Source organism: Poecilia reticulata, chromosome 17 (assembly GCF_904066995.2).
Source record: "Poecilia reticulata chromosome 17, P_reticulata-male-v2, whole genome shotgun sequence".
Taxonomy (NCBI): domain Eukaryota; kingdom Metazoa; phylum Chordata; class Actinopteri; order Cyprinodontiformes; family Poeciliidae; genus Poecilia; species Poecilia reticulata.
The window spans coordinates 22,453,426-22,478,045 of NC_088846.1; the positions used below are offsets into that span (position 1 = coordinate 22,453,426).

General features: G+C 38.4%; 3 protein-coding genes across 5 annotated transcripts in view; 2 read left to right on the plus strand and 1 right to left on the minus strand.

Annotated features, from left to right (window-relative positions):
• The first annotated feature begins 127 nt into the window (after window positions 1–127).
• Window positions 128–9,133, plus strand: ndc1 (NDC1 transmembrane nucleoporin). 2 transcript variants are annotated; one of them, XM_008434382.3, is made up of 18 exons: window positions 128–308; window positions 1,335–1,455; window positions 1,561–1,662; window positions 1,978–2,152; window positions 2,240–2,366; window positions 2,857–2,965; window positions 3,123–3,174; window positions 3,278–3,410; window positions 3,764–3,856; window positions 3,927–4,008; window positions 4,126–4,287; window positions 4,369–4,629; window positions 4,770–4,882; window positions 5,807–5,857; window positions 7,079–7,142; window positions 7,232–7,332; window positions 8,170–8,330; window positions 8,424–9,133. In XM_008434382.3, exons 1-18 carry the CDS (start codon window positions 270–272, stop codon window positions 8,485–8,487), a joined length of 2,010 nt encoding a protein of 669 aa, XP_008432604.2. In that variant the 5' UTR covers window positions 128–269; the 3' UTR covers window positions 8,488–9,133. The 2 variants fall into 2 exon arrangements, with proteins under 2 accessions (XP_008432604.2, XP_008432605.2); XM_008434383.3 differs by lacking the exon at window positions 5,807–5,857.
• A 560-nt stretch (window positions 9,134–9,693) lies between these two features.
• On the minus strand, window positions 9,694–18,920 carry dcaf8 (DDB1 and CUL4 associated factor 8). The gene is made up of 13 exons (XM_008434381.3): window positions 18,625–18,920; window positions 18,126–18,201; window positions 17,919–18,017; window positions 16,193–16,848; window positions 15,475–15,615; window positions 15,276–15,370; window positions 15,026–15,136; window positions 14,740–14,870; window positions 13,933–14,040; window positions 13,410–13,540; window positions 13,112–13,231; window positions 12,584–12,700; window positions 9,694–11,671 (listed from the first exon to the last, which is right to left on the minus strand). The coding sequence occupies exons 2-13, from the start codon at window positions 18,160–18,162 to the stop codon at window positions 11,564–11,566; spliced, it is 1,854 nt and encodes a 617-aa protein (XP_008432603.2). The 5' UTR covers window positions 18,163–18,201; window positions 18,625–18,920; the 3' UTR covers window positions 9,694–11,563.
• A 2,632-nt stretch (window positions 18,921–21,552) lies between these two features.
• LOC103479751 (guanine nucleotide exchange factor VAV3-like) overlaps window positions 21,553–24,620 on the plus strand; it is a 64,597-nt gene continuing 61,529 nt past the window's right edge. For both annotated transcript variants that reach the window (XM_008434379.3, XM_008434380.3), the window contains exon 1: window positions 21,553–22,467. In XM_008434379.3, coding sequence (XP_008432601.1) covers window positions 22,264–22,467 — 204 coding nt within the window. In that variant the 5' untranslated portion in view covers window positions 21,553–22,263. The remainder of the gene's footprint in view (window positions 22,468–24,620) is intronic.

Consider the following 24,620-nt stretch of genomic DNA (forward strand, 5'->3'; position numbering starts at 1 on the left):
AAAACTAAAACAATTGTAACAATTATTTAAATGTCTCATTACGTGTTACCAACTCAGCACTGCATTTATGTAGAAAAATATATTTAAAATAAAGCAGTTGCGTTTAACAGGCAGTAGAACGGGCAACTTTTAATCGGGGTCCTTCAGAGGTGTCTTGAATGCATGTGGCGCGATGTAGATGAAGTGGATACCGGAGGCTAAGATTATTTGACAGCCCGAGAGCTGAAGACAACTTTATCGCAGAGTGGAGTAATTTTCAAACAAGCATCATGTTTCCTTCGGAAACAAGCTGCTGGTTTATCCGCAAGGTGAGTTCTTTTGAATAACAATTCACTTATAGAACTACAAAACTGGATCGCTAAGCTAAAAGGCTAACCTCTACCCCATTTGTTTATGCTAGCTTCCTTGAGTTCAGTTTTATAACTTACTGTTTTTAATTTAATTTTGAGTTAATTTATGTAAAGCAAATAAATAAAATGCAGGAGAAATACGTTACAAACTATGTATAAAGATCCAAGAGTTGGGAGACAAAAAGTTTGAGAATGTAATATTAGCATTGATATTTTGTACGAATATTTCCATTAGCAAAGACTTGTATGTTTACTAGTGCCTTTCTCGGTTTGGTAAACGTAAAATGTCAGTCACAAAATAAAACGATCTAATTTCGTGAGTTGGAGCTTTTCTAGATGGTTTTCAGAAGGTACAAGAAAAACCGGCGTGCTGTGTAGGTTGTTAGTTTTTGATGATGCTTATCTGTACAGCATACAATCAGCGGGGTTCCTCTAAATGTAGACTTTAAACAGCACTTTTGTAGTTAGTAGAGCATTTGAAAACAAATTGAGAAGCTGGGTAAATTTGTCACAAAATGCGCTCCTGCATTGCAGATTTTCCCATTCAGTAATGGGTGGTAGGTTGATTTATAATTAAAAAAAAAACAAACAAATCATTGTTTTTCAATGTGGAAATTCAGGTTGACCAGCAGCAAAGTGACGAGTCGAAACATTCAGATTTACACAAAAATAAAAATATTAGAAACAGAACTAAGAATAACATAATATAAAGTGAGGGTAAATTTACAGCACAGGAAAAACACTGTGGAGTTCTTGAAAATGCCATAAAAATAGACAAAATGTATGTGCATTGTTGTACATAAAAAAACAACAGAATATTTACAAGAAGTGGAACAAACCTAGCAGCAGGGATGTTATTTAGAGAATAAATATGGCAAGCTAGTATGTATCTTGCTTACAAATGCTTGAGGAAATTATCAGCTACGTTTTGTAGCAGAAATGTTTTTCTTTAGTTGGTGTAATACTACTGCCTTCTCTGTTCAGGTTATTTGGTGGAGAGCTGCTGCCAGCATTGCCTGGTCTGTCCTGTTGTTGCCGCCCACCACGGCAGTTTTTGTGTTTCTCAGCAAGTTCAGTTTTCTGCACCCCATTCAGACTATTTCAGGTCAGTCGCCATGTTGGTTGTGCTCTTTGACCTGTTTATCTGACCCAGTTGAAAGTGTGCTTTAAACAACAACAACATCAAAAACCTTTTTTCTTGTGATACCAGAATGCCTGTCTCTGCTGATGAGTTCCTGTTTGATTTTCTCCTTCATCCTGCTTGGTGGAGTGGTCATCATGGTTGGGTTCTTGAATTTAGAGTACTATACAGGTGAGTGGCAGAGAGCAGTAAGATTTTCTTGGTATTTGGGACTGAGGCTTCTTGAAGCTTGGCTTTAAGAGAAAATAAAGAACTTCTTTGCATTTTACATGGCATTTTTATCTTTGGTTATTTAATGCTTTGACTGAAAAAACACAGTAAAAACATTGTTTTTGCCATTTCTATCTTTTTTTTTCTGTTACTGGATCATTTAAGTGCAATCAAAGAACTGGGATGTTAAAATAATTATCAGTTCATTATTTTCAGTTTTTTCCCAGTGGATTCTGTCCAGTTGTTCACATATCATGTATTTCTCTGTATCTTTAGTTATCCCAACTATTGCCTGCTCTAAAATCGCACTGCTGGGTCAGCTGCTTCACCCTCGCCAGGTTATCAACTCCTTTGCCCACTGCCTGATGGGAGTGATTGTAGGTTGGTGTTGTGCGGTCACTGTTGGTAGCAGATATGAGACACTCGGCTGCCCGTGTAAAAGTAGCGATGGGTAAGTCGATGCCAGGCCAAATTCAGTTTTAGTTTTCAGTACTTTTATCCAACTTTAATTGCTTTGGTGTCTTCTCATGCTCTGCAGTGTTCCTCAGATGGGGCTCAATGAGTACCACCTGGTCTTTTTGCTGGCAGGAGCATTTGTCGGCTTCTCCCACAGCCTCCGGGGAGTTATCCATAATATAAATTATGTCTCCTTCAATGCCGTTCAGGTAGGGGACACGAGCCAGATGCTGTTCGGTTTTCATACACTCATCATTAACATGACTCTGATCTTATTTCATGCCTTTAATGATTTATATGAAGCTTTTTGCTTAAAATAAAGAATGATGGAGTAATAAACAACCAAGTTATTTTTTTTTTCTTTTTTTATGTTGTGGATTGTTTCCAACTCCAACAGGTTACTGGAGTTGAAGATATTTTTCTTCTTGGCAGAAGAGGCAGAACTTTTTTTAGCAAGAGAAAAGCTCCGTATTTAATTTAGATTTATGCACAAAGTTCTTGTTTACAAAACTTGTTTAACTTGTTTGTTGCAAAATGCTTTACATGCATTGACAGGAAGGAAAGAGGAAAGATTAAAGATTATGATGGGTGTAAACATCTTACCTGACTGATAGACTTACCTCAAATAGCCAACATTAATCCCAAGCTAAACTGATTTCTACTTTTAAACTAAGAGTCCACCTGTTACTGTTTCCTCAGCAATACAAATATCTCCACTTCAAAGGGGCTCTGCCCTTAGTGCTGAAGTGCAGCGCCATTCAAGCATTTTACTCTATCAGGAACTTCACTGTCGCTTATTTCTTTCTGGGTGAGTGACTTGTTTGTTAAAGAATTGTTAAAAAGTCATCTTAACTATAGAGTTTAGTTTTGTGTTGTTATTCATTGCAGCTTATCGCAATTGTTATCAGTTGTTTTTTTTTTTGTTTTTTTTTTCTGCACATTTTTATATAAAATGTTTTATTCAGGTTATATCCCAAAAACATGGATCTGCAAAACTCTGAATCTTCATTTGGACAGGTTTGTGTTTTATACATACGTTCCATAAATGTTTTGGGCCTTCAGAGCATTGTGAGGAGTTGGATAAGCATCGTTGTGTTTGAATCTCCTCTTCCTCCTCCAGCTCTGTCCATCGTCTGGACAGCATAACTGGATTTGTGGACCTGTCCCTCCTCTACCACCTCTGGATCAGCGCCACCTTCCTCCTCTTCACCTGGTACACCACATTGCTGCTCTTTAGGATCTTTGTCACAGAGGTATGTGAACTGATTGAAATGCTTTTTTCCAAGTCGGACCCAGTAGAAGTGACTTTATATTTATTTGCAATGGTTTGTTCTGAGTATTACGTGGCACTGTGTGACATAGTTTTACTTTTTAGTAGACTCGGCTTTGACCCAGTTGTCTTGGCTCGCTGCCTTTCTGCAAAATACAAATGCACGCCACACATTTCAGTTATTTGTAAAAAATAAATATCAGTAAATCAGAGGAAAGTTTGTGCTTGTAAAGTGCCAATGCTGAATAATTTAAGTGGTATCGATATTTTGCAAGCCACTGGCAGACCTGTGGAAACATTATGGATAATGTGTATATATTTGTGTGTATTTTGCAGGTGTACAGTTTTCCTGTGCAACCAACTTTTACTGAAGATTCCCACCAGTGTCTTCCCAGAGTTCTCACCGACCAACAACCAATGATCTTGAAGGTATAAAAATTGACTCGCAGGTTGTTGCGCAGTCATATTTTTCTGACTCCCGTCTTCTTCTAAATGTCAGTTCCTAGCCCTGCAGGACTTGGCTCTGCTGTCCAAACATTCTCCATCCAGACGCGGTGAAGTCTTCAGTCTCAGCCAGCCAGGTCTGCCATGTTTTCCACACGCAGCATAATTCTTTGTGATATTTCGTTCTTTTATTTAAGTACATATTGATATCCAGTTTGGCTTTCAGCAGTATTTTTTTTCCCCGTCTTTTCTAGGCGGACATCCTTATAACTGGAACGCTGTCAGTAGAGAGTGTCTGGCTCTGCTGGCCGATCTGACGCAGAGACTTGTGGCTTATCATGAAACCGTAGCAACCAACGGGAGGGCCAAATCTCTGTCCAGTGGCAGTGAAAGGAAGACTTCATCTGACACATCATGTAAGTTGCTTACAAGCGTTTGATAAAGGTGAAGCCTTTCAGATCACTAAAGTTTGATCATTTTTTTTCTTTACCTTAAAGGTTACTCTGGTACAGAAGACCTGATGAGTACAAGACCAACTTTCCTAACCAAGACTCCCGCTTCGGTTTTCGCCCGCTCTTTTGCCGGAGGTCCACACAGCCCTCTGACGGCACCGTTCACGCCCGACCTGGACAGCCCCTTTTCCTCTCCCACCTTGCGGCGGCTCACCGGTCCGGTGGATCAGTGCTCGCCGTGGCACGGCTCGGTGCAGAGCCCGCACATCATGAGGCGGGCGCCCAAACTCTGGTCCACCTCCGCAGGTTAGAGGAGGGTTGAACAAAGGCCACACTCTACCTTTTAATCTCTTAATGTTTAGCAGCAAGGCCATTACTTATTTACTTCTGATGTTTGCCTATTTTGTACTGTATGGTGGTAAGTAATGAGAATATTGTCCTTCCAGAGTCGCAGGTCAGCAGCAGCCCACCACGCTCTCCAGCCTCGGTTCCCAGTCCCAAACAGGAACCCGCCAAACCAAGTTTTCTGGCCCAGTTCCTTCAAAACAGAAAAGAACAGGTACTGAAATGTCTCAGTTATAAGCTTGTTACAGTGCCTTTCAAAAATATTCACCTCATAATTTGGTATTTTGTTGTTTAAAACCACACATTTCAATGTATTTTATCACATTTTTATGTGTTAGACCAACACAAAGTATCACATGAATTAAAGGAGAAAAGTGCTTCCAATGTCACATCAGTTAAAACCACCAAAAATGAACATAAGCAACACTTAATCAGACAATACGTAATTATTAACTTCAATAACCTGATTGACCATTAATATTCCTAAATAAAAAACAATGTTTGCTGAAAATTTACTTAATTTTGAATATGTTGTTTTTGCTTAAAATATTCTTGAAATATCTTTTAGAGAATATAAAAGAACAACTTAGATTTGGATTAAACTTCACTGAAATCACATTGTTGCATTTGCTCTTTCATTAAAGTGAGATATGTTCTGTTGTATTTCTAGCAGGGTGGTTATTGGGATGAATCACTTTTTTTAAATTATTGTTATCATAACTTTTTTTATAGTGCCTTTTACATAAGATCCCATTTGAAACACGTTGTCGTTTTAATCAAAGGTTGTGAATACTTTAACAAGGCATTGTATGAGTCTGTCCAGCTCTGCACTTCAAATTTAAGGCTTTCTTCACTCAAATTCTTTACAGAGATCATAACTATAAAATGATTTCATGAGCTTTTTCTGAATTTTTAAATTATTTTTTATTCAAGGTTTTCTGAATTAGTAAAAGTGTTGACACCAAATATACAAACACCACCTTGTCAGTAACGGGGTTTGAAAATCATGTTTGGTTTTTATTTTCACTGGGAATATTCCTTCACGTTAAAAAATGGTCTTAGTTGAGTGTGATCACTTGATTTAAGCTCTTTTTCTGTTTGAAATCAAAACATTTCTGCACTTAATTGTTTCTCCCAGGTTAAAAATTTCTTGGCAAAGCGGGTGCTGATAATGTATTTGTTTAACAAGGTAAGGACGTGTGAAGCATGTGCATGAACACCGAGGGGCGGCTGCATGCTCTTATCTGGCATCACAGATCTTCATCTGTCTCTAACAAATCACTAATCTACCTTCTGGTTCTGGGCCTAATCTTGCCGGCATTACTAATGTAGCTCTTTTCCATCTAGCTGTTACACTCAGCCTGGCTAATTACCTTGAAAGCTTGGATTAAGGAGTCATGTAACGTGTGCTTTGAAACTCTTGCTTGACGATGAAACCTGTGTTATTTGTGCTTATCAATTATTGACGAAACTTTGCTTTTCTAATCACGCCGGGACTTTTTGTGGCGCCAGATATCTGTCAGCATCGCACAATTGGTGGTACTTTGTCTCCTGAGATTTATGCTTCTTCCTCTAATTACTGCAGCATGTAATGTGGCCCATAGACATGTGTCCAACTAACAGCTCTTGATTTTAAAGCTGTGATCATTTAGAAGAAACCCGACTAAGACGGCTTATGCACTTGGATTCTCTAGAGACTTTTGCGCTGCTAAGATACAATGTTCATAAAATATTCAAATGATTTAAAATATGCAGTTTGTCATATTTTGAACCAAAGAACCCAAAATTATGCTTGGCAGAATGGGATATATTTCCATACAGTTACATCTTAATAAATTAGAATTTCATCAAAAAGCATATTTACCCTTAAAAGAATAGTATTTTGTATTTGGAAGTGTTTATTTTAAAAACTAAAGTAAAATTTCTCTGAAAATGATAATGCATTAAACGGAAACAATTGGGTTTTTTTTTCTGCTTTGTAACGCTACGTTGTGGACTACACAGTGTTGAAAGTTGGCTAAAATGTTATTTATTTCTTTTTTTTTAACTGGTAAGTACTGATGAATACTTAGGTTTAAAGACTTTACTCAGTTATTGAAAAACTTTGCAGTTTCCAAACCATACTGTTTTAAAACTGCGCTACCTGCCCATGCTTCATCCATGCAGGTGTTTAAAACTCAGCCGTTTAATGACAGAAATGACACGGCACAATGTAATTAAGACTTAAAACAATGTGCGTTTTAGCGATGATCTAATTTATTGGGATGCACCTGTAGTCTTCAGAGAATCTTCAGAATCATAATCGAAAATTTGAATTGCCATCACAGCTGATCTGCGAAGCCGTGTGGGTCTCATTAGTCGGTGTTGCATCTTGAAGACAACTCTCACTGACAGACGTTTTGTCCTGCAGCTTCCAGAAGCCTCTAGTCAGGCCCTCTTCGCCGACAGCCAGGCTCACATCTGGGCGTTGGAAGGTAGGACGACATGTCCGTGTTTCCATCTGGATCAGATGGAACTCGTTAGTCCAGCATGTTCATCGTTTTCTCCTGCATCCACCCTGCAGTGCTGTCATACCTGGTTCAGGCCTCCTTCACAGAGGACCAGTTTGGGGTTGTTCAGACTACATTACCCAGCATTCTCAGCTCCATGCTGCACTTACAAGAGGTAAGTTGACATGGTTTAATGTGGCTCATTACAAGATAAATTCACTGAATGGTGGAGTTATGGTTTTCTTAGTTGCATCCCTCATATTTGGTTCACTGGAAGTTTGAATTCAGCTTAATGATGGTGTTGGACTCAGATTAATTATTTATGTTAATTCATTAAAAATTTTTGATGTAAAAATCGATCCCACATTAGATAACAGCTTTCAATAAATAAATTGTTTAAGATTAGTAAGAAGTAACTCAATACATAATTTTTGTAACAAATGTAAATATTCATGAACTTTAGTATCGTAGAGCAAGTTTATAAAGTGTTTCTATGATCAAAATCACTAATCTGACAGTAAATGGTTTTAATTATTACATGTGGTTCACATGAATGACCTACATGTGATGATCCCCAATTTGCATTATTTTTAAAATGTCGGCGGTGGCGCCACTAATTCCTTCCTAAATGCTTCCCACGCCGCATGTTGGAAGCCATCTGGTGTGGAGAAACGACGACTTTCATAGAAAACTGAAAGTCAGCAATATGAACGCTCAGATTTAGTTTTACAGGAGACTGAGCGTCTCTTCCTGTAGTTAAAGCCCAGCTATGTGATTGTTTTTACTAGATACTCAGTGGGATCCAGTAATTTTTCTATTCCAATTCATGCAATGCTGGTTGTACCTTTGCATTAGTGTGGATATTCATATTACTTTAATTACAGATTTTAAGCCAACTTTCCTGACTATATCACTATATCAATGAAAGGTTAACAGCTTCTTCCATAGCAGCCAGATTGCAGCTTCACATGTTTCACAGACTAACGTTTGTTGTTGCCTTTTTCACTTCTAGGCTGTGGATCGACACTTTAAGCTGCCTCATGCTTCCAGTAAGCCGGTCCGCTCCGCCAACAGCATGGAGGACTTTACCTACAAAACACTGCGCTTTGCTCTCAGAGCCACACTCAAGACTGCCATTTACAGGATAACCACCACCTTCGGAAGTCATTTAAAGTAAGCTGTGCTTGATTTTTTTTTAAAATACAGTAATGGATGGATTTATCCTCCTGCACACTCTGATTAAATCTTTTTTTTTCTGAATTTCAGCGCTGTCCAGATGTCTGCAGAGCACCGAAAAAGACTGCAGCAGTTTCTGGAGTTCAAAGAATAAGACTGCTCTGGTTTCTGTCGCTAATGTTTGATGTGCGGATTTTTGCTTGTTTGAACACAAACTCAAAAGAAATGAGTGAAAGCCTGATAGTGCCTCCTGGAGTACTTTCTCAGCAAAGTTCCAGAATGTTTTGGACGTTTGATCCCGACTCCTACATGCAGGAGAAGCAAACAAACTTCAAACTGTAAACGATGATGGACTACAAAAACCTTTGTACACTCTGGACCTTCAACAAAAGGATTGCTGGTGAAGAAAAAAACTAAGATTATTGGTTTTGATATCTAAAAGTCTGTCCTTGCCAAAGTTCTTTCTGTGTTCATTTTTCAGTAATCCCCCTTCTTTTTGGTGCGAGTGAAACTGCCATGATTAACAACCTGTTTTGAAGTTAAATGTCTAGTTGTTTAAAACCTGTTTAGTTCTGATTTGAGTTTCTTTCCAGTTTTTTTTTTACATCTTCTCAGTTAACATATCAGACCTCTGGGTTTAAACATGTTTAGTGTGTGTGTGTGTGTGTGTGTCAGGATTTGTGCTTGATGATGTCCTGTTGGATTAGTCACATATTTGATGCAGCTCTTTGAGTGAATGTTTCACTATTATGAGTTTGATTTTCCACTCAGACTTGAATAAAAAAAAAGAAAAACTAAGATTTATGATGAAATTTTGAATTCTTAAAATGAAAACCTACAGACCTTCTTCCCCTGGGATCCAAGATTCTAGGGTGAAACAAATTTGATGCTCACCCATAGGCACAGATATATTTTAGATGTAAAAACAGGCTATTTCAGTCAAGAATATTAACATCGTTTTTTTTCCTCTCAATTACTGGCATCTTCAGTCGTCTATAAAGCCTTCAGATAAAAATCCCATGTAATTATTTACTCAAATTTCTCAAATCTGTAATTAGTGTCTTTTTTTTTTCTTTTTTGTCATCCATAATTTTTACTGTCTATAGAATACAAATATTTGGTTTTCTCAGCCACGCTTCAAAATGGGAAATGCAGGAGAACATGCCTTTCAAGTTAAATCTTTAAGAAATTGTAAAAAACAACAAAAAAAAATCTCACTGGTGGAAAAACTTCAAATTTCTAACATGAAATGAACCCAAATCTGAATTTATTTTAAGGTATGTATTTATCAAGATACATCTGTACCAGTACTGACCATTTTTGTTCTAGGACCAAATCAATGACGGACCACTACATAACATCAAGAGCATCATCTTTTTCTTTATTGCACAAATTGTACATATTTCCAAATAAGCCAGTAGAATGCAATATTAGGCAGTGGTGGGAAAAATAGTTTTAATCAAAGCCTTTTATACGTATGCAAGATGTCAAAAAAAAAATAGCACGTGGGAAAATCTGGATAGAACTGTTTGAAGTTATGGAACAATTATCTGAACAAGAAGAATCAAAGTTGCAATACTCGTAAAGACAGCTGTCAAGAAACGGGGAAAGAAAAATGAACACGTCAACGTTTTCTCCTGTGGATTTTAAAAGTATTTTGTCCTCATACAGTATAGAATATAAATCTCTGCATCAATACCAATCAAATGTTCTGACTTTTTTTTTCCTCCTTTTTTTTCTGAAGTCAAACAGCATTTGCTAAAGTTTTTTTTTGTTTCCTTTTTTTTTTTCTTTTTCGTATTTTACAGTTCTAATATATATTTATATATATATGTACATATAAATTCAAACTAACTACGGTTCTCATAGAAAATGAGAAAAGCTCGACTTTCTCGCTCTCACACAGCAACTGACCCAGCCGCCTCCTCCGCCCTCATCTTTCAGCCAGTGTTAACAGCGCAGACAGGACTTGTGTGCCGAGTGCAAAACCAAAAGCCCTCCAACCTGGGTCAAGTGTTCGTTTCAAGAGTTCAGTTTAGACCTTCTTGCCAAAAGCTTGAGGGATTCACTTTTAATGCTCGAGCACGATGCTCCAACACAAAACTTGTTCTTTACAGTCATGGCAAGAAAGGATAGGGTGTAAGGGAACAACAGAAATAACTGCAACCGAGATTATTACGTTCTTTCACACTCATAGGCAGTGTTTACATTTTGACTGATCCAGGTTGGGTCTGGTGCTTTAAAAAAAAAAAAAAAACGGAAAAAGCAATCACATAATCCCCCCTGAGAGGGTAAATTCACCTCTGATTTGTCATGTTTATCAAGAGGCGAGTTGAAGCTTTCCTGTTGTAGATGACTTTCAGTTTGGAGAGAGAGGGAGGAAGAAGAAAACGAAGGAAACGACCTCTTCTCGGTCGAGAATCACTCAAGTGCAAAATATCCCATCTCAAAAGGGACAAAAAAAAATAAATTAACTCCGCTTCTGCATTTCCTATGACAAATTCAAGATGGTGGCTCCTCCCCCATCATCAAGCTCGCTAAATCGTCCCTGATTCAAAGTGCAACCAGCAGTGACGAAAAGAACAGGAAAGCACGAAGATAATTATGAAAAAAAAACAAAAAAAAACTACCATTTCAAGCTACTCCGAATTAAAAAACAAACAAGCAATTATGAGACTGGGGTTAAAGCGGAGCTCGCCCCCTGCACAGTCTAAATCTTAAAGGGAGTCACATTTAGGGGATAGTTGAAGGTATACGCCTAAATCCTTTCCTTTCAGCTGAACTCTTCCTCGAGAGCAGGAGTCTTTTAACCCAGATTGAGCTTATGGGTCTGCTGGTGACGTAAAGCTCACTGCACATCGCCCGCCTTTCGCCACACACAACTTTCCGAGTCTACGTCAACAACACGTGGAGAGACAAGAGGCCTCCGAGTGGTTCAGAAGGTCGTAAGCGCTCACTAAGCCTCTGTGCACAAATTCCCACTAAAGAAACAGGATCGTGGAAGTGTTGCAGTCTACAGTCGGCGTGTGCACACATCGTCGTCGCTCTGCTTCAACAGTAATAGTACGTTTAGGTAAATGTGTCTGCTTGCTTGTGTGTGTGTGTGTGTGTGTGTGTGTGTGGGGCTCGTGCCAGTGTGTCAATAGTGCTTGCCTATGTGCATCGATTCGAGGGCAATAAATTGTGAGTATCAGTTTGTGTATGTGGATGTACGTCTGTTTGTCCGTGGCTCAGGACGACATGCACTGGACGTGGTCCGGACCGCCGTCCTCTTCGTCGGAGGAATCCGGAGAGCTCCAGGACTCGTCGGTGTCTGCGTCTGCTCCCTCGCGCCGAGCCTGCGTTGAGACGGGATTATTTCCACTGAAAACACTGCTGCTGCTGCTGCCGCTAAACATCAGGCTTTAAATCCATTTTGTAGAGCCAGCGCACTGTTAGGGCGCCCACTTTGATCCCACATACTTATTTGATCTGTAGATTTTTTTAGACTTCAGTTTTTGTTTTTGTTTTTTTTTAGATATTTTTTTGGAATAGCCAACTTTGGCATTTACACCATAACAGTAAATAAAATGTTATCAAAGATATCAAAAGCAATTTCCTTTACATGTTTTACCTTTAACAAAAAATGAGCAATTAGGGCTCAAAACAACCTAAATGTGAACCAAGGCAGCCCCTAGTTATCTATTATCAATTTAATGTAGGCGTCCGATTTTTCCTAAAATAACAAATGTTTAATGTTTCTTAAATTTATGAGGAATCAATTAATTGTTGATTAACATCTGTGTGCCAAAAACGTAATTTTTTGATTAATACAGTTTTCACTTTAAATTAGAAATATAGGAGCAAATTTATTAATTTGATCTTTTTAACCATCCATCCATCTCTATATGTGCTGTATACTTTAAAGTGCAAATCTTCGTTTACATTTCATTTTGTAGTTTGCATTAAATTGAAAAGGTTATATTAAAAAAAGAAATGGCTTTTATAGGAAAGTTATTGGGTTTCAAAAATCATTGTTGAAAAACAATTCAGATTTCTTTTTTTCGTACCAGCAGCCATAATTAATCTAAACCAAAATTTTTTCTGTTAAAAGTATATTTTTAACATTTTTAAACTGAAATGTTGCATTTTGCAGGAATGTTGGTAATTTATTTTGTTTAAAGCGTCTTTGCTCTACGTAAGTGGTTCATGGCAACATCCCAAACTGAACACAGTGAAAAATAGATAATCTAATGAAATCTTTGACTCACCCTTGGAGGTCGTCTGTTTCTCATGTGTCTCATCAGAAACCACAGCAGCTGGGTGTCATACTGGTCGCCATGACGCACGCTGTCTTCATCGCGCTCCCTCTTGTTTTTCTTCATCACCTTTCAGAACACAAGAAGCGATCAGTGAAATATGAAGATGAACATCACAAAGCCCCATTTTCTTGGACTGTAAAAGTGTATAAACAATATCAGCCTTTAAGCAATTAGGAAAAGGATAGAGTTTCAATTAATCTGACAAAAAATGTTACCAAATAAAGATGCAAGATCTCACTTGAAGCCTTTTGTACCATATTAAATAAAACCCTTCTGCAATTTCCCATAATGGAGGCTCTTTGTTTTAGTTTGAACAAGGATTTTATTGTGAAAAAGCCAGACAGGAACTTACCAAACCCATTCATAGTGATTATTTTGATTCCAATCAAGCAGGATTACTTTAGAAATCCATGCGCTTTACTTTATCTAGTACATCAAAATCAATTTTAAACAAATGGGATTGAGCAGGAGTCATACCTCTTTCAGGCCCTTGAGTCCAGTGGGGTTTTCAGCAGTGGGCGCCCACAGTTTGATATCATGGTCCAACCCACTGGTCGCCATTCCTGGCAGATGGGGGTGCGGCTCCAGACAATTCACCTGGAGTTACCAAACAATCACTGAACATCACAAATCCTAAACTTAAAAGCAAAAGTGAACGGAACAAAAATCTGGTTAGATTTACACAAACTGACTCCTTGAAGTTTAAGCTACAGCTCTTAGCCAACTCGTGTCATATTTGAAAACACACATTTTGAACTCTGCTGATCAAACTCACCACTCCTCCTCTGTCTCCCTCCATGAACTGGACGATGCGAGCAGAGTTTTTGTCCCAAAGGTAAATATGACCACAGTCACTGCCGCTGACCACAAACTCACTGCAGGGACCGTAGAAGTTCACGCCCTTCACTGTGAACCAGAAGAGATGCAGGGTCAGTGTGAGAGCTGGAGGGAAACTCAAAATGGCCGCTTCGTTTTACAAACCAAAGGATCTGAGAAGGAGAGATGTACTGACCTGACCATACAGATTTTAATTTCTTTTTAGAACAAAACCTCATTATGGGATGAGTAAAGTAACAAAAATGAGTTTCACTAAACTTTAAAATGGCAAGTTACGAATAATCTTCCTCCCATAGTAAATTCCAAACAACAGAATGCTGCCGTTAGTGTGACAATTAGGTATAGTTTGTTCAGACTTTTAGTTTTTTTCCAATCATTATTCAGAATAACATCATCCATTTCCAGTCAGATGATTTCTTCTTCTGTTTAAAGTTGCTGCTTTGTTCGCAAAAAATAAATACCTGTGGCGTTATTGCGGTGCCCCTTATATCTCCTGCGATAGTCTGCCCCGTCACTGTGGTTGGAGTCAAATAGGTAGATGTCCTCATCGTTGTAACTGGCCAGGAGTTCTGAAAAGTCAACAACTTTCAATTCATAACTTTCCCAGGCTTGAATTAATCATTTATTTCCATTTTAAAATATAAAAGTTCACAAAGAAATCACGGCATATAGTTTTGCAGAGGTTTTCAAAGTGCGTCACCTCATTCCTTTAAAAATAAAAACCCAAAGATGAAGAATAAAAAGAAGGACAAAATCAAGCACAGAAGACACAAAGGACAGAAGGAAGGAGGACAGAAAGGAGAAAAGAATGACAAACGTCAGCTGAGGTAGGACACAAGCATGAACAGGAGGAAGGACAAATGATACAAGAGAGGGATGGAGGAAAGAAAAGGGTGGAAGAAAAGAATATTGAGAAAGATGGAAAAAGAGAAAACAAGATGGAAAATTGAAAAAAAGTTGCTTGTTTTCACACTACCCAGATCTAGAAAATACTCTAATTTAAAAGTTCCTATATTTCCTGCTGATTCTAGAGTATTGTGTGTGAGCTTGAGATAATTAAACCTTCAACTATTGTTCAAAGCTCATCCAAATAACTGATAAATTTGTGCAGCTGATGCCAAATCTAATCTTAGTGTCCCTCTGCACAAACAAACCCATAGGAAATATTTTATTAAGAGACACAACAAGTCAGACTGTTGTAATCAGACAGACATATTGGTACTTTAAACTGACAGGAAGCCAAAAGATGAAAAACGATGTAGCTCTACCTGTGCCGTCGTGACTGTACACAAGACAGGTTATGTTGGTTTTAGACTCGCTGGAGACCAGATGTGAAGGACAAAACTTTTTCAGAACGCCGTTGTTTTCATTTTCATTAATCTTCCTCTGATCATAAATTCTAAAAAGGAAAAAAACCCCAGCAAAAAATAAAACAAAGAGGAAAAAACGTGTAAAAAAAAAAACAAAAAAAAAAAAAAAAGTCTCGTTAAATTCAGAGGTCTTCTAATAAATCAGACAAGATAACCAACACAGGAGCCAGAGCACAGCTCATACCTCACATACTGATCCCTCCCACCGACTGCAAACTGCTGCGTCTTTGCTGGGTTGACAAAGATGGTGTACAGTCCCACTTTTTTATCGCCCTCCTTTACCACCACCAGTTTACTGCCAAACAGGATATAAGGAGACAAAGAGGAAACATTAGTGAGCTGCATAAAGGCCAGGATCATTTTAAGATGCGGTTCTTGTTCTTTTCTTGCTCTAACACGTTGATTTCAAACCCCAAATGATGAACAGAACTCACTTGGCGGGACGATCCAGGCGCAAATCGATACCAAACACCACGGCGTCCTCTCCAGCTGACAGAAACGAACAAGGCGAGTCCGGCTCCAGGGCCAGCTGATGGAACGAAAAAAACAAAAGTGAAAACGCATAAGAGTTGGCATGTTGTCTCAGAAGTCTTTCACTTTCTGGTTTACAACAACCTTTGTCGGCATGCTCACCTTGTGTGCTGCTCCTTTGTGCTGTGCTACCCGCTTTGTGTTCTTGCAGCGCTGCGTGGCCGAGAGCTCAGCGACTCTGATCTGACCGTCACGAGCGCACATGGCCAAGGTGGAGTCTCCGCTGTGAGGCAGGAACTTCGCCTGTTGGAACCCAAGAGGAAGAAGAAAACTCACATCAGTCACATGCAGATTATAGTTTTACTTTAATTGTTTGTATTTATTTTAGTAACCTTTTACATTTTGCTGTGAGATCATTCTGTGTTTCAATCAGCAAAATGTCCTTTGGTTTGTGACCTCCTAAATACCATCAGTGCTAAACAATTTGTAATTTTTTTATTTTTTTTTTACTAAAGACAAACATTGCAAAGAATTTACAGGGTTCTTACATTTGCTTCAGATCAAAATAATTTGTTTCCTCTCATAGTTTAAACCTGATTTTTAGAAGAGCTTGAAAAAGTGTTTGCTGAAGTCATTTCTGCAGTTGCGAGGCATTAAATACGAAGCTACAGCTACGAGAAAAACTGTAAAGAGGATGGATGGACAAAATGAGAGAGAACGCATGGGTGGCACAAAAGAGGATATATGGACAATGATGAATGGACAGACAGAGGTAGGACAAATGGACATTTCTACATATTCAGCTGCTGATAAACTTTGAACAACCCAAGAATGAACTGAGTGCCGATTCTGGTCCGTCCCTCTTGTCCCCGCACCTCACCTGAAACACATTACTCTTATGTCCGCTGTCAAACTCCAGCTCCGCCCGCCGGATGGCCCAGTCCCAGATCACCACCCGGAGGTCGTCGCTGCCAGACGCCAGACGCGTCCCAGAGGGGTTGAAGTGCAACGTGTTGACGCAGCCAGTGTGCCGCTCCAAGCGTCCCTGGAGCTCCAGCCTCTGCACGAGGCCCCGAGCTCCGCACACACGCCGGACAAACTGGTGTGAGTTCCTGCCGATCTCCCTGGAGCGAAGAGAGGGAACCGCCTGCCACGTCGGCCCACGGAGGTCGTGGAGCTCGGCGCCCAGCCAGGACTCCATGGCCTCGTCGTCATCGTCGTCGTCATCGTCGTCCTCCTCCTCCTTTGGCTCTTCGTCGTCGTCGTCATCATCGTCTGAGCTGGATGAGTGATTAGTGCCGCCTCCAGGTCGGATTCTCTTTCTAGCGGCCCTCTTCCCTCGATCCTTCTCTTTGCCCCTCTCTCGTCTCCCACCCTCGCTCTCCCTCTCTCCATCCTCCGTGAAAGAAAACAGTCCACTGCCGTCCATGCTGTCCGTATCTTCCTCCTCCTCCTCTCCTTCTTTGCTTGCAGCTGTCTCTCCTTCTGCCTCTGGTATGCCTTTGTCTCCAGACGCTTCTACTGTTTCTTTGGGAGCTGTGGAAACAGGAAAAGGCCGAGATGTCAAGGCAACGCAGTCTCCGTGGGAGATTCCAGAAGAAATCTTGCACAAATTAAGAAAGTTTCTGTATTAACTGACTAAAACAGACAATGATGGAATCTAAACTTTTGCAGAGGAAGCTGAACATCTTGTGACAGAGTCTTTTCAACAAAACCAATTGCATCCCTGCATCATGGCTGTTGTAGTTTAGTAACAACCAAGTCAATCGGCCAGAACTACAAATGACAGAAAACAAATGCTGCCACATTACTTGTTTAAAAAAATAACAGAAGAAGCAATAAATGAACAAATGTAGAGATTCAATACTTACAGAAGCATCCTTGAAAAGCTGGACATATTTCTGGTTTTTAAAGACCTATAATTAAGATTATACAATATAATATTGTTTATGATTCTTTAAAACCTTGGAGAAACGTTCTTTAACACTGCACATTTAGAAAAAAGCTAATATGAGCAAGTTAATCAGTTAGCAGAGCATGCAAGTGGCCGTTTCTACTGTAGATTGCTAACTGTAGCTTCAGAACATTGTTGCATTAACAAATGGAGCAGCACTCATTTCATTTCCAGACCAGGGCTGTCTGTGTATTCAAAGACCAGAAATATTTCTGAACAATCAAATATGACTGACGATATAAATATTGCAGTAAAGATGGGCAGTAACGGTAAATGCCACTCTCAGTTTAATTTTTCTTACCCTGTGTGACCTTTAGCATCTTATGGATATTCATGCTTCTGTAGTTTTGTGTTTTAAATGAAGGCTAGAGACGTCCAGCTGCCTTCTCGTGAAACTCGTGAAGATCAAGTCCTGAATGACTGATTCTAACATATATTTCTACAATTCCTAATTTCATTACAAAAAACCCCCCAAATAAACAAGCTGACAAGCATTGGATTAAGCACACAGGTGCAAATTGGTTTGTTTGGAAGAAGTAACAGACAAAATGGGAACAGGAAGGAACAAAATGGTGAAGTAAACTGACCTGGAGCACATTGTGGCTGCTAAAATTTTCAAGTAAACAGAAAAAGAATACAAAAGTGGCTTTACCGTCTTCAGAGGAGGATTGTGTCTGACTGTCTTTACTTCCACAGGCGTCCCCGTCCTTGTGCTGCCGCTCTTCTCCGGGCTGTTTCTCATCTGAACCACCTGATAAACACAAGCATTTTTCCCTGATAAGCTCGCAGGTCCAAGAGGCACCAAAACATGCGTGGCTATAATTAAGTCTACAAAACGGTGCATTTTTATATACTGCACCATTAAGCACAGGGGATTTTTCGTCAGCTTCAGCCATTCTGTCTCCTTTGGGTCCTGCGTCGTCCTGAGGTAGAAACTGTAAGATGTCAAGCAAGTAAGAAGCATTAAATATGTTTTCTGACCAAACATGAGGATAAAGTCAGAAAAGAAAGCGAAAACAACCAAAAATTAAATAATTTCCGTCGCAGCTTAGCCGTATAACTTTAAAACTCACTATCAGCCTACTTTTACCAGGTCTTCATTGCTGCACCTAATATAACACAACTGACTTCCCAGCTAGCCGACACAGAGGCCCAACTAATGCCGTTTTTGCTTTGTGGTGTCGGTCTTCTGCGACTGTGGTTCAACCTGACACCCGTTTCATCGAAAGTAAAAGCTACATAGTATGTGTAAAGCGAACACACATCGAAGCTAAGAGAAGGCATTCAAGTTGTACTCAACAAGCTAGCTGTCAAAATGCGGGTACTTTAAATTGCTAACTTAGCATTGCTAGCGTTACCTCTACTCGAAGGCCCGACGAGGCGCACTTCTTAGTTTAGTACTAATCTTTATTGCAGATTTGTTTTCTCCACCTCGCTACTTGGCAAACGAGCTAAGTGCCCTGACTAGGAGTTCTCTGATGGGAGATACACGACATTAGGAGAGCCTGCATTAAGCTGTCTCTTGCTAAAAAAAAGAAAAAAAAGTCAGACAACAATACGAGCTAGCTGCGTTCACACAAGGTTGTCTTCTGCTCTGTTTATGTTTTGACGATCCAGCTTCTTTTTTTTTTTCTTGCACAGCTCCATTTCCGGTGTCGTACGTGCCTCTTCTATTTATGATTTTTTTTTCAAAACCGGAAGTTCTATTAAAAAATAACCACCACCACCACCACTATTATTATTATTATTATTATTATTATTATTATTATTATTATTATTATTATTATTATTATTATTATTATCAGCAGTAGTTGTATTTACTGTACTGGGCTTTTTTGTCTGCATTTATTTATTAATATCCGAATTATGATTATAGTAATAGAAGTATATCCTATGAGAACTGGTTAGAGAAGTTAATAAATTGTACTCAAGATTTTTACACAAGTAGAATTAAAGTCAAAATTCCTCAAGTAAGTCCAAAAAGTATTTTTTGTGAAATGGTTTCTCGAACACTAACTGTTTTATCATAACATATGAATTTATTTGTGGAAAAATATGGAATTAGACTGACATCATGTAATATTTTGTGCAAATTCTCGTTTTTAAAAAAACAAAATACTAAAATAGTAATAACAAAAAAACAAATAAAAAGAGGTTACATCAATGCAAAATGACAACTTCAGGAAGAAGAGACAAACATATCCAAATCAGTTGTTTTCACAATGTAAATCTAAGTGGTCATTTATATGTTAAAACAGAACAAAAATACTTCCAGTGAGAGAAGATACTATTCAGTGTACCTGCATTTTACCTCCAAGTGGCACAACAGACTTAGTAGATACAAAATACCAGAACAATGAAGCTTGTATACAAACAAGACATTTAACTTTAATTTATGTTGGAAGTAAGTGTCTGATGCAGTTTGCCTTGATATTTATTCAGAAAATAACTGGAAGTGGCTAAAGTAGCCAGAAAGTGTAAGAGCAGCATTATTAATAATATTACACAAGTAAAAGTAAAAAAGAAGGATGCAGTAAAATTGCTCTAAGTAGTGTTTTTAATTTTTAAAGTTACTTACATAAATGTAGCTGCGTAAATATACTCGGTGTGCTTTATTATCTATAGGAAATATAGTATATACAGCAATAAAGTATTTGCTTTGAATAATTGTACCTCTGTGATATAATCAATGTCTGCTCTAACATGCAGGAGGAAAGTGAGTATAAAATGGCCACTGTTTTGTAGGTCTTTTTAAAAAATATGTTTAGGCATTAATGAAACATTAATACTGAATATTCCTGTATATCTGGCTGCTATAACTGAACATTATTTGACAAAACAATCAACCAAAATCTTTCAAGTGTTATGTTTATTGGGATGATGCTCTCATTCCCTGTGAAGCTGTATTGATTGTTGCCGTCAAAACCCAGTTGTATTATATAAGGTGAAGAATTATATTTGGTACTCGGAGGCCATGATGTTTCTGTTTTATTGCAGTCAGATGTAAATAGAAAAATATCAGGGGTTCAACAGTGGCAGAGAGAGAATTTGTCCTGTTGGAGGTGTTCTGGGGTCAACCCCTGCTATCGAGCCTTTGGCATAAACACAATGGAGATCCTACGTTTCATCCTGAAACGTAGGATCCAGATATTTCTGAACTTTCACATTCTGAGGTAAACAGAAAGACAACAAAAGAAATTCTTTATACTCTAGTATGATAAATTTAATATAAAGTCACACAAGTTTACATATTATGTCATAACTGATGAAGGCAGGGGGTAAGACATAGATCCAATGTCCTTATCCTTGCAGATGAAAGTATTCGGCTTCATGATGACACCACCAACATGTTTCCCTGAGTGGGTGGTGGGTTCATTGTACTGAGCAGGGTTAGTTTTCAGTCATGTTTGCAGGCAGACCAAACATTTCTGCTTTCATCTGTCCGGCACATCTTCTTCCACATGTTTGTTGTGTTCCTCTGTGGGTTATGATAAAGTGTGAACACTAGATGGTATTGGTTTACTTGCAACAGTCACTTTCATTTTGCCAGATTTTTTTTAAGTGCACAGCAAACAGGTTTTGTGTTGATTATTCCACCTGAGCTGTGAATTTCTGCAGTTCCTCCATAGTTACCTTGGACTTTTTGGCTATTCCTCTATTTAGTGCTCACCTTGCCAGGCTATTTAGCATTTGCATTTGTGCCATACTCTTGATTTTCAGATGATGAATTGAACAGTGCTCTACCTGTAATTTTGTAATTTAACCCTGCAATAAATTTCTCCACAACCTTACGCCTTAAATAAAACAGAAAGTATATGTATAAATAATTTATTTTGAGGCATAAATCGATTACATTTCAACAATCCAAATTTAAGTAAATAATCTCAAATCTTTAAATAAATCACAAGTCATAGGTAGATGGCAACTAGTTGCATTTACTTTTTTGGGGGAAGAAGTACTTCATTATTTTATTCTGAATAAAGCTCTTGAGTACAATTTCTGGATACTCTACCCACTGTGAGTAACTTCACTCAATGAATAACATATTTTAGCCATAAATGCACCAGACAATGACACACACCAGTTTATGTTAAACTGAGAATTATTGTTTGCAGACAAGATTTGTTGTTTTAGTGTTATTTTCTACTTGCTGAGCCGTTAGGATGGCACACCTATACACACACGCGCACACACACATAAATATATATAAAATATACTTCTTAGCTTCATAAATTTTCATAAAATTTTTTAAAAAATACCAGAATTTGCACATTACATTTTTTGGCTGTCTGATTTCAAAATCTAAATTCTGATGTGATCCAGCAAAATACGTTTTTACTATTATTTGATTAATTTCTTGATTGGCTACTTTCCATAACTTTTTACTTTTACTTGTCTACAAATATATTTGAGCAGTGCTGTTTTTACCTGATACATTTTTTGGGTTGCTGAACCCACCTGTGATCATAGGGAAGATGTATTTTTCCCCATTAACAGCCAACCTTTTTTTAATTAATTAATGTATTTATTTATTACATGAGACACACCTGTCACAGCCTCAAGCAAGCACACAGTCGACATTTCCTCTTATGTAGCAAAAAATAAAAAATAATTAAACAAAAACAAAACGACAACAAATACAAAAACAAAAACGGTGCAGCGCCTATTTAAAATAATAAAAAAAAAATTGTGACGGGTATAAGTAGCATGGAAAGTGCCAGACTTACTAAAGGAGAGGTAACGGCGAGTTCTGAGCAGGAAGGGGAAGTTTAGACAGTTTGAGGGGGGTTTCACATCAGCCAGCCGCCCCCGTGAGTCGCAGAAAAAAAAAGAAAAGCTGCAGCGACGCGGTGGTCCCTCCAGAGGCGACGCTGGAGTTCACGGACACGAGTGAACGGCTCGAGGAGCGGCTTCTGTTATGACGCGCGCGGATTTAAAGCAAGATCAAAGTTTGTAATTTCATTTTCGCGTTGACCCGCTGTTCGCAGACAGCGGAGATGGAGTACTGGAGGCAGTGTGCGATGTGGCTGATCGGCTGCAATGTTCTGCCGGCGAACCACCGGGTCACGGCGGACACAGCGCAGGTGTTCGACCTGGCGCAGACCCTGCGGGACGGGGTGCTGCTGTGCCAGCTGCTCAACAACCTGAAGCCCCACACCATCAACCTGAAGGAGATCAACCTGAGGCCGCAAATGTCACAGGTAAGCTCAAACACTACCGAGTCTGCTTGTTCACGTTGCGCGTGCGGGGAAAATGTGAAATTGGCCATGAAAACGATTTAAAGTAAAAACCAATCATACCCACAAAAAAAAAAAAAAAAAAAAACACTATTCACACTGTTAACTTTTCATGTTAAATGATTCGATTCATTTAGTCTGGATCAAACTGTTCGATGAACACGCCATACAGGCAGCAGGAGTGAACCTACGAAGTGATGGCCAGATGGGGCCCAGTAATAATTTGCAACACCAAAACTGACAACAGAATTTCATTCACCCCTCTCCTTCTTCCCCATTTATTTCTTCATTGTTTGTTCCCTATAAATTAACATTATGCCCCTCAATTAATTAAAATATCACTACAAAGTTAATCTATTTTAAGAATGAAATTTTAACAAATGAAGCTCATATAATCATTACATGCAGATTAATCTTTTCCTATTCTACTTTTTAAGACTATGACATAACAACTTGTGCAAATCCAAAATTCACTTTCTCAGAATATTACAAAAGAACAATGTTAAAATGATACTTAATACAGAGATGCTAGCATGGAGAATCATATGGAAGAATGCTGATCGAACAGTTGTTCAGCAGAAAGCCACTGGCATCCACCAGATGGTGGTTGTTGTACAAACATCTTAGTTAAATATGTTTGTCTGTTCAGACTAGTATTGAAGCATGTTCATGGAAAGTAAAGTGAAAGGAAAACGTGTGGAAAGAGCCTTTTCAAGCAGATGAGCCAGATGGGAGTGGACATGTCAAAAGCAGCTGGATAAAAGCAACACCAGTAAACAGGGGCGGCTCCTGCATGTTTTATGAGACCTGTCCAAACTCTGAGTTTATTTTGTAAAAGTTTGTTTCTATGACAGAATTTGATGTTTAATCTAATTTAAGTAAGCCTGTAAATTAAGTTTTTTAGAATTTATATCCTAAAAAGCATGTTGAACTGATAATCTAAATATGTAACCATCTTGTCAATTGAGGGTGGCGAAGGGAGTCAAACACATTAAAAAAGGGATCGCAAACGAGAAAGCATCCTAGCATAGTATTAGTATTGTAATTAATTACAAATGATGCCTGTAAAAGTCTTGTATGCATAAAAAATATGCACAGAGGACAATAAAGCAACACATAGATTAAAGACAAGCAGGTTTTAAGAAGGTTAACACACCAGACTCACGAATTTTAAACACAATTTATATTGGCACACTGTAATATTGTTTTGCATAGTTATGAACCAACATTTACCCTTAATGCACTCTAAAAAAAAAAAAAGCTTATCAGATCAGCGTGAGTTTTTTTCTTTCTAACTTTTGGGTTGATTTTAAAATAGATCTTCTAATAATAGAGACTTGCTGCTTCAGGCGGACATCTGGAACAAACTAATTTTCAGCATCCAGAGTTCTTTGGTGTTTTGCCAATCTGATTGGTATAAATGCATTCTTCGAGTTATTGTCGATGTTTTTGTTTCAGTGGCTTAATTTGTTTAAAACGAATTAATTTGTTGGAGTTTTTTTTTTTTTTTTGCAGAAGCGAGTTGGAATAAAAATTTCCTTAGAGTATTAAAGTCTTTGTAGCCACTGGAGAGGGCTGATAAAATCCTGACTTTGATCCACCCGTTAGACAGGAAACATGTGCAGTTTTTGCAGCAGGAGAATGTTTGTTTTTAGGAGGAGTTTGAAGCCCAGTAGCAAACACTTTTAGACATAAAGAGTGTTGAATAAGAATTAAAAACATAAACATTTTTCTCAGTAAATTTAATAACAAGAGCTTCCATGTCTATGTGTTTGTGATCACTGCTCCAGACAATTTCTCCATTGATCTTTCTTTAAGTTATATGTCTGCTGACCCCACATGCTGAAAAACACACTGAAACTATGATGCCCACCTCTCCAAATTTTGTATCTTGGCATGCTTTTGTAAAATTATGTGCAGTGACTGATTTCAGTTCAGTTTGAATTCAGTTTATTTATACAGTGCCGATTCACAACGTCATCTTGAGACACTATACAAAGAAGTCCTTTCAGTTCAATCACACATACCTTCCACTGTCCTATTTATCAAACAAACAATTTCAGCTCGTTATTCAAGTTAGTTTAAGAATTTTTTTAAATCTAATGAAACCCAGCAGA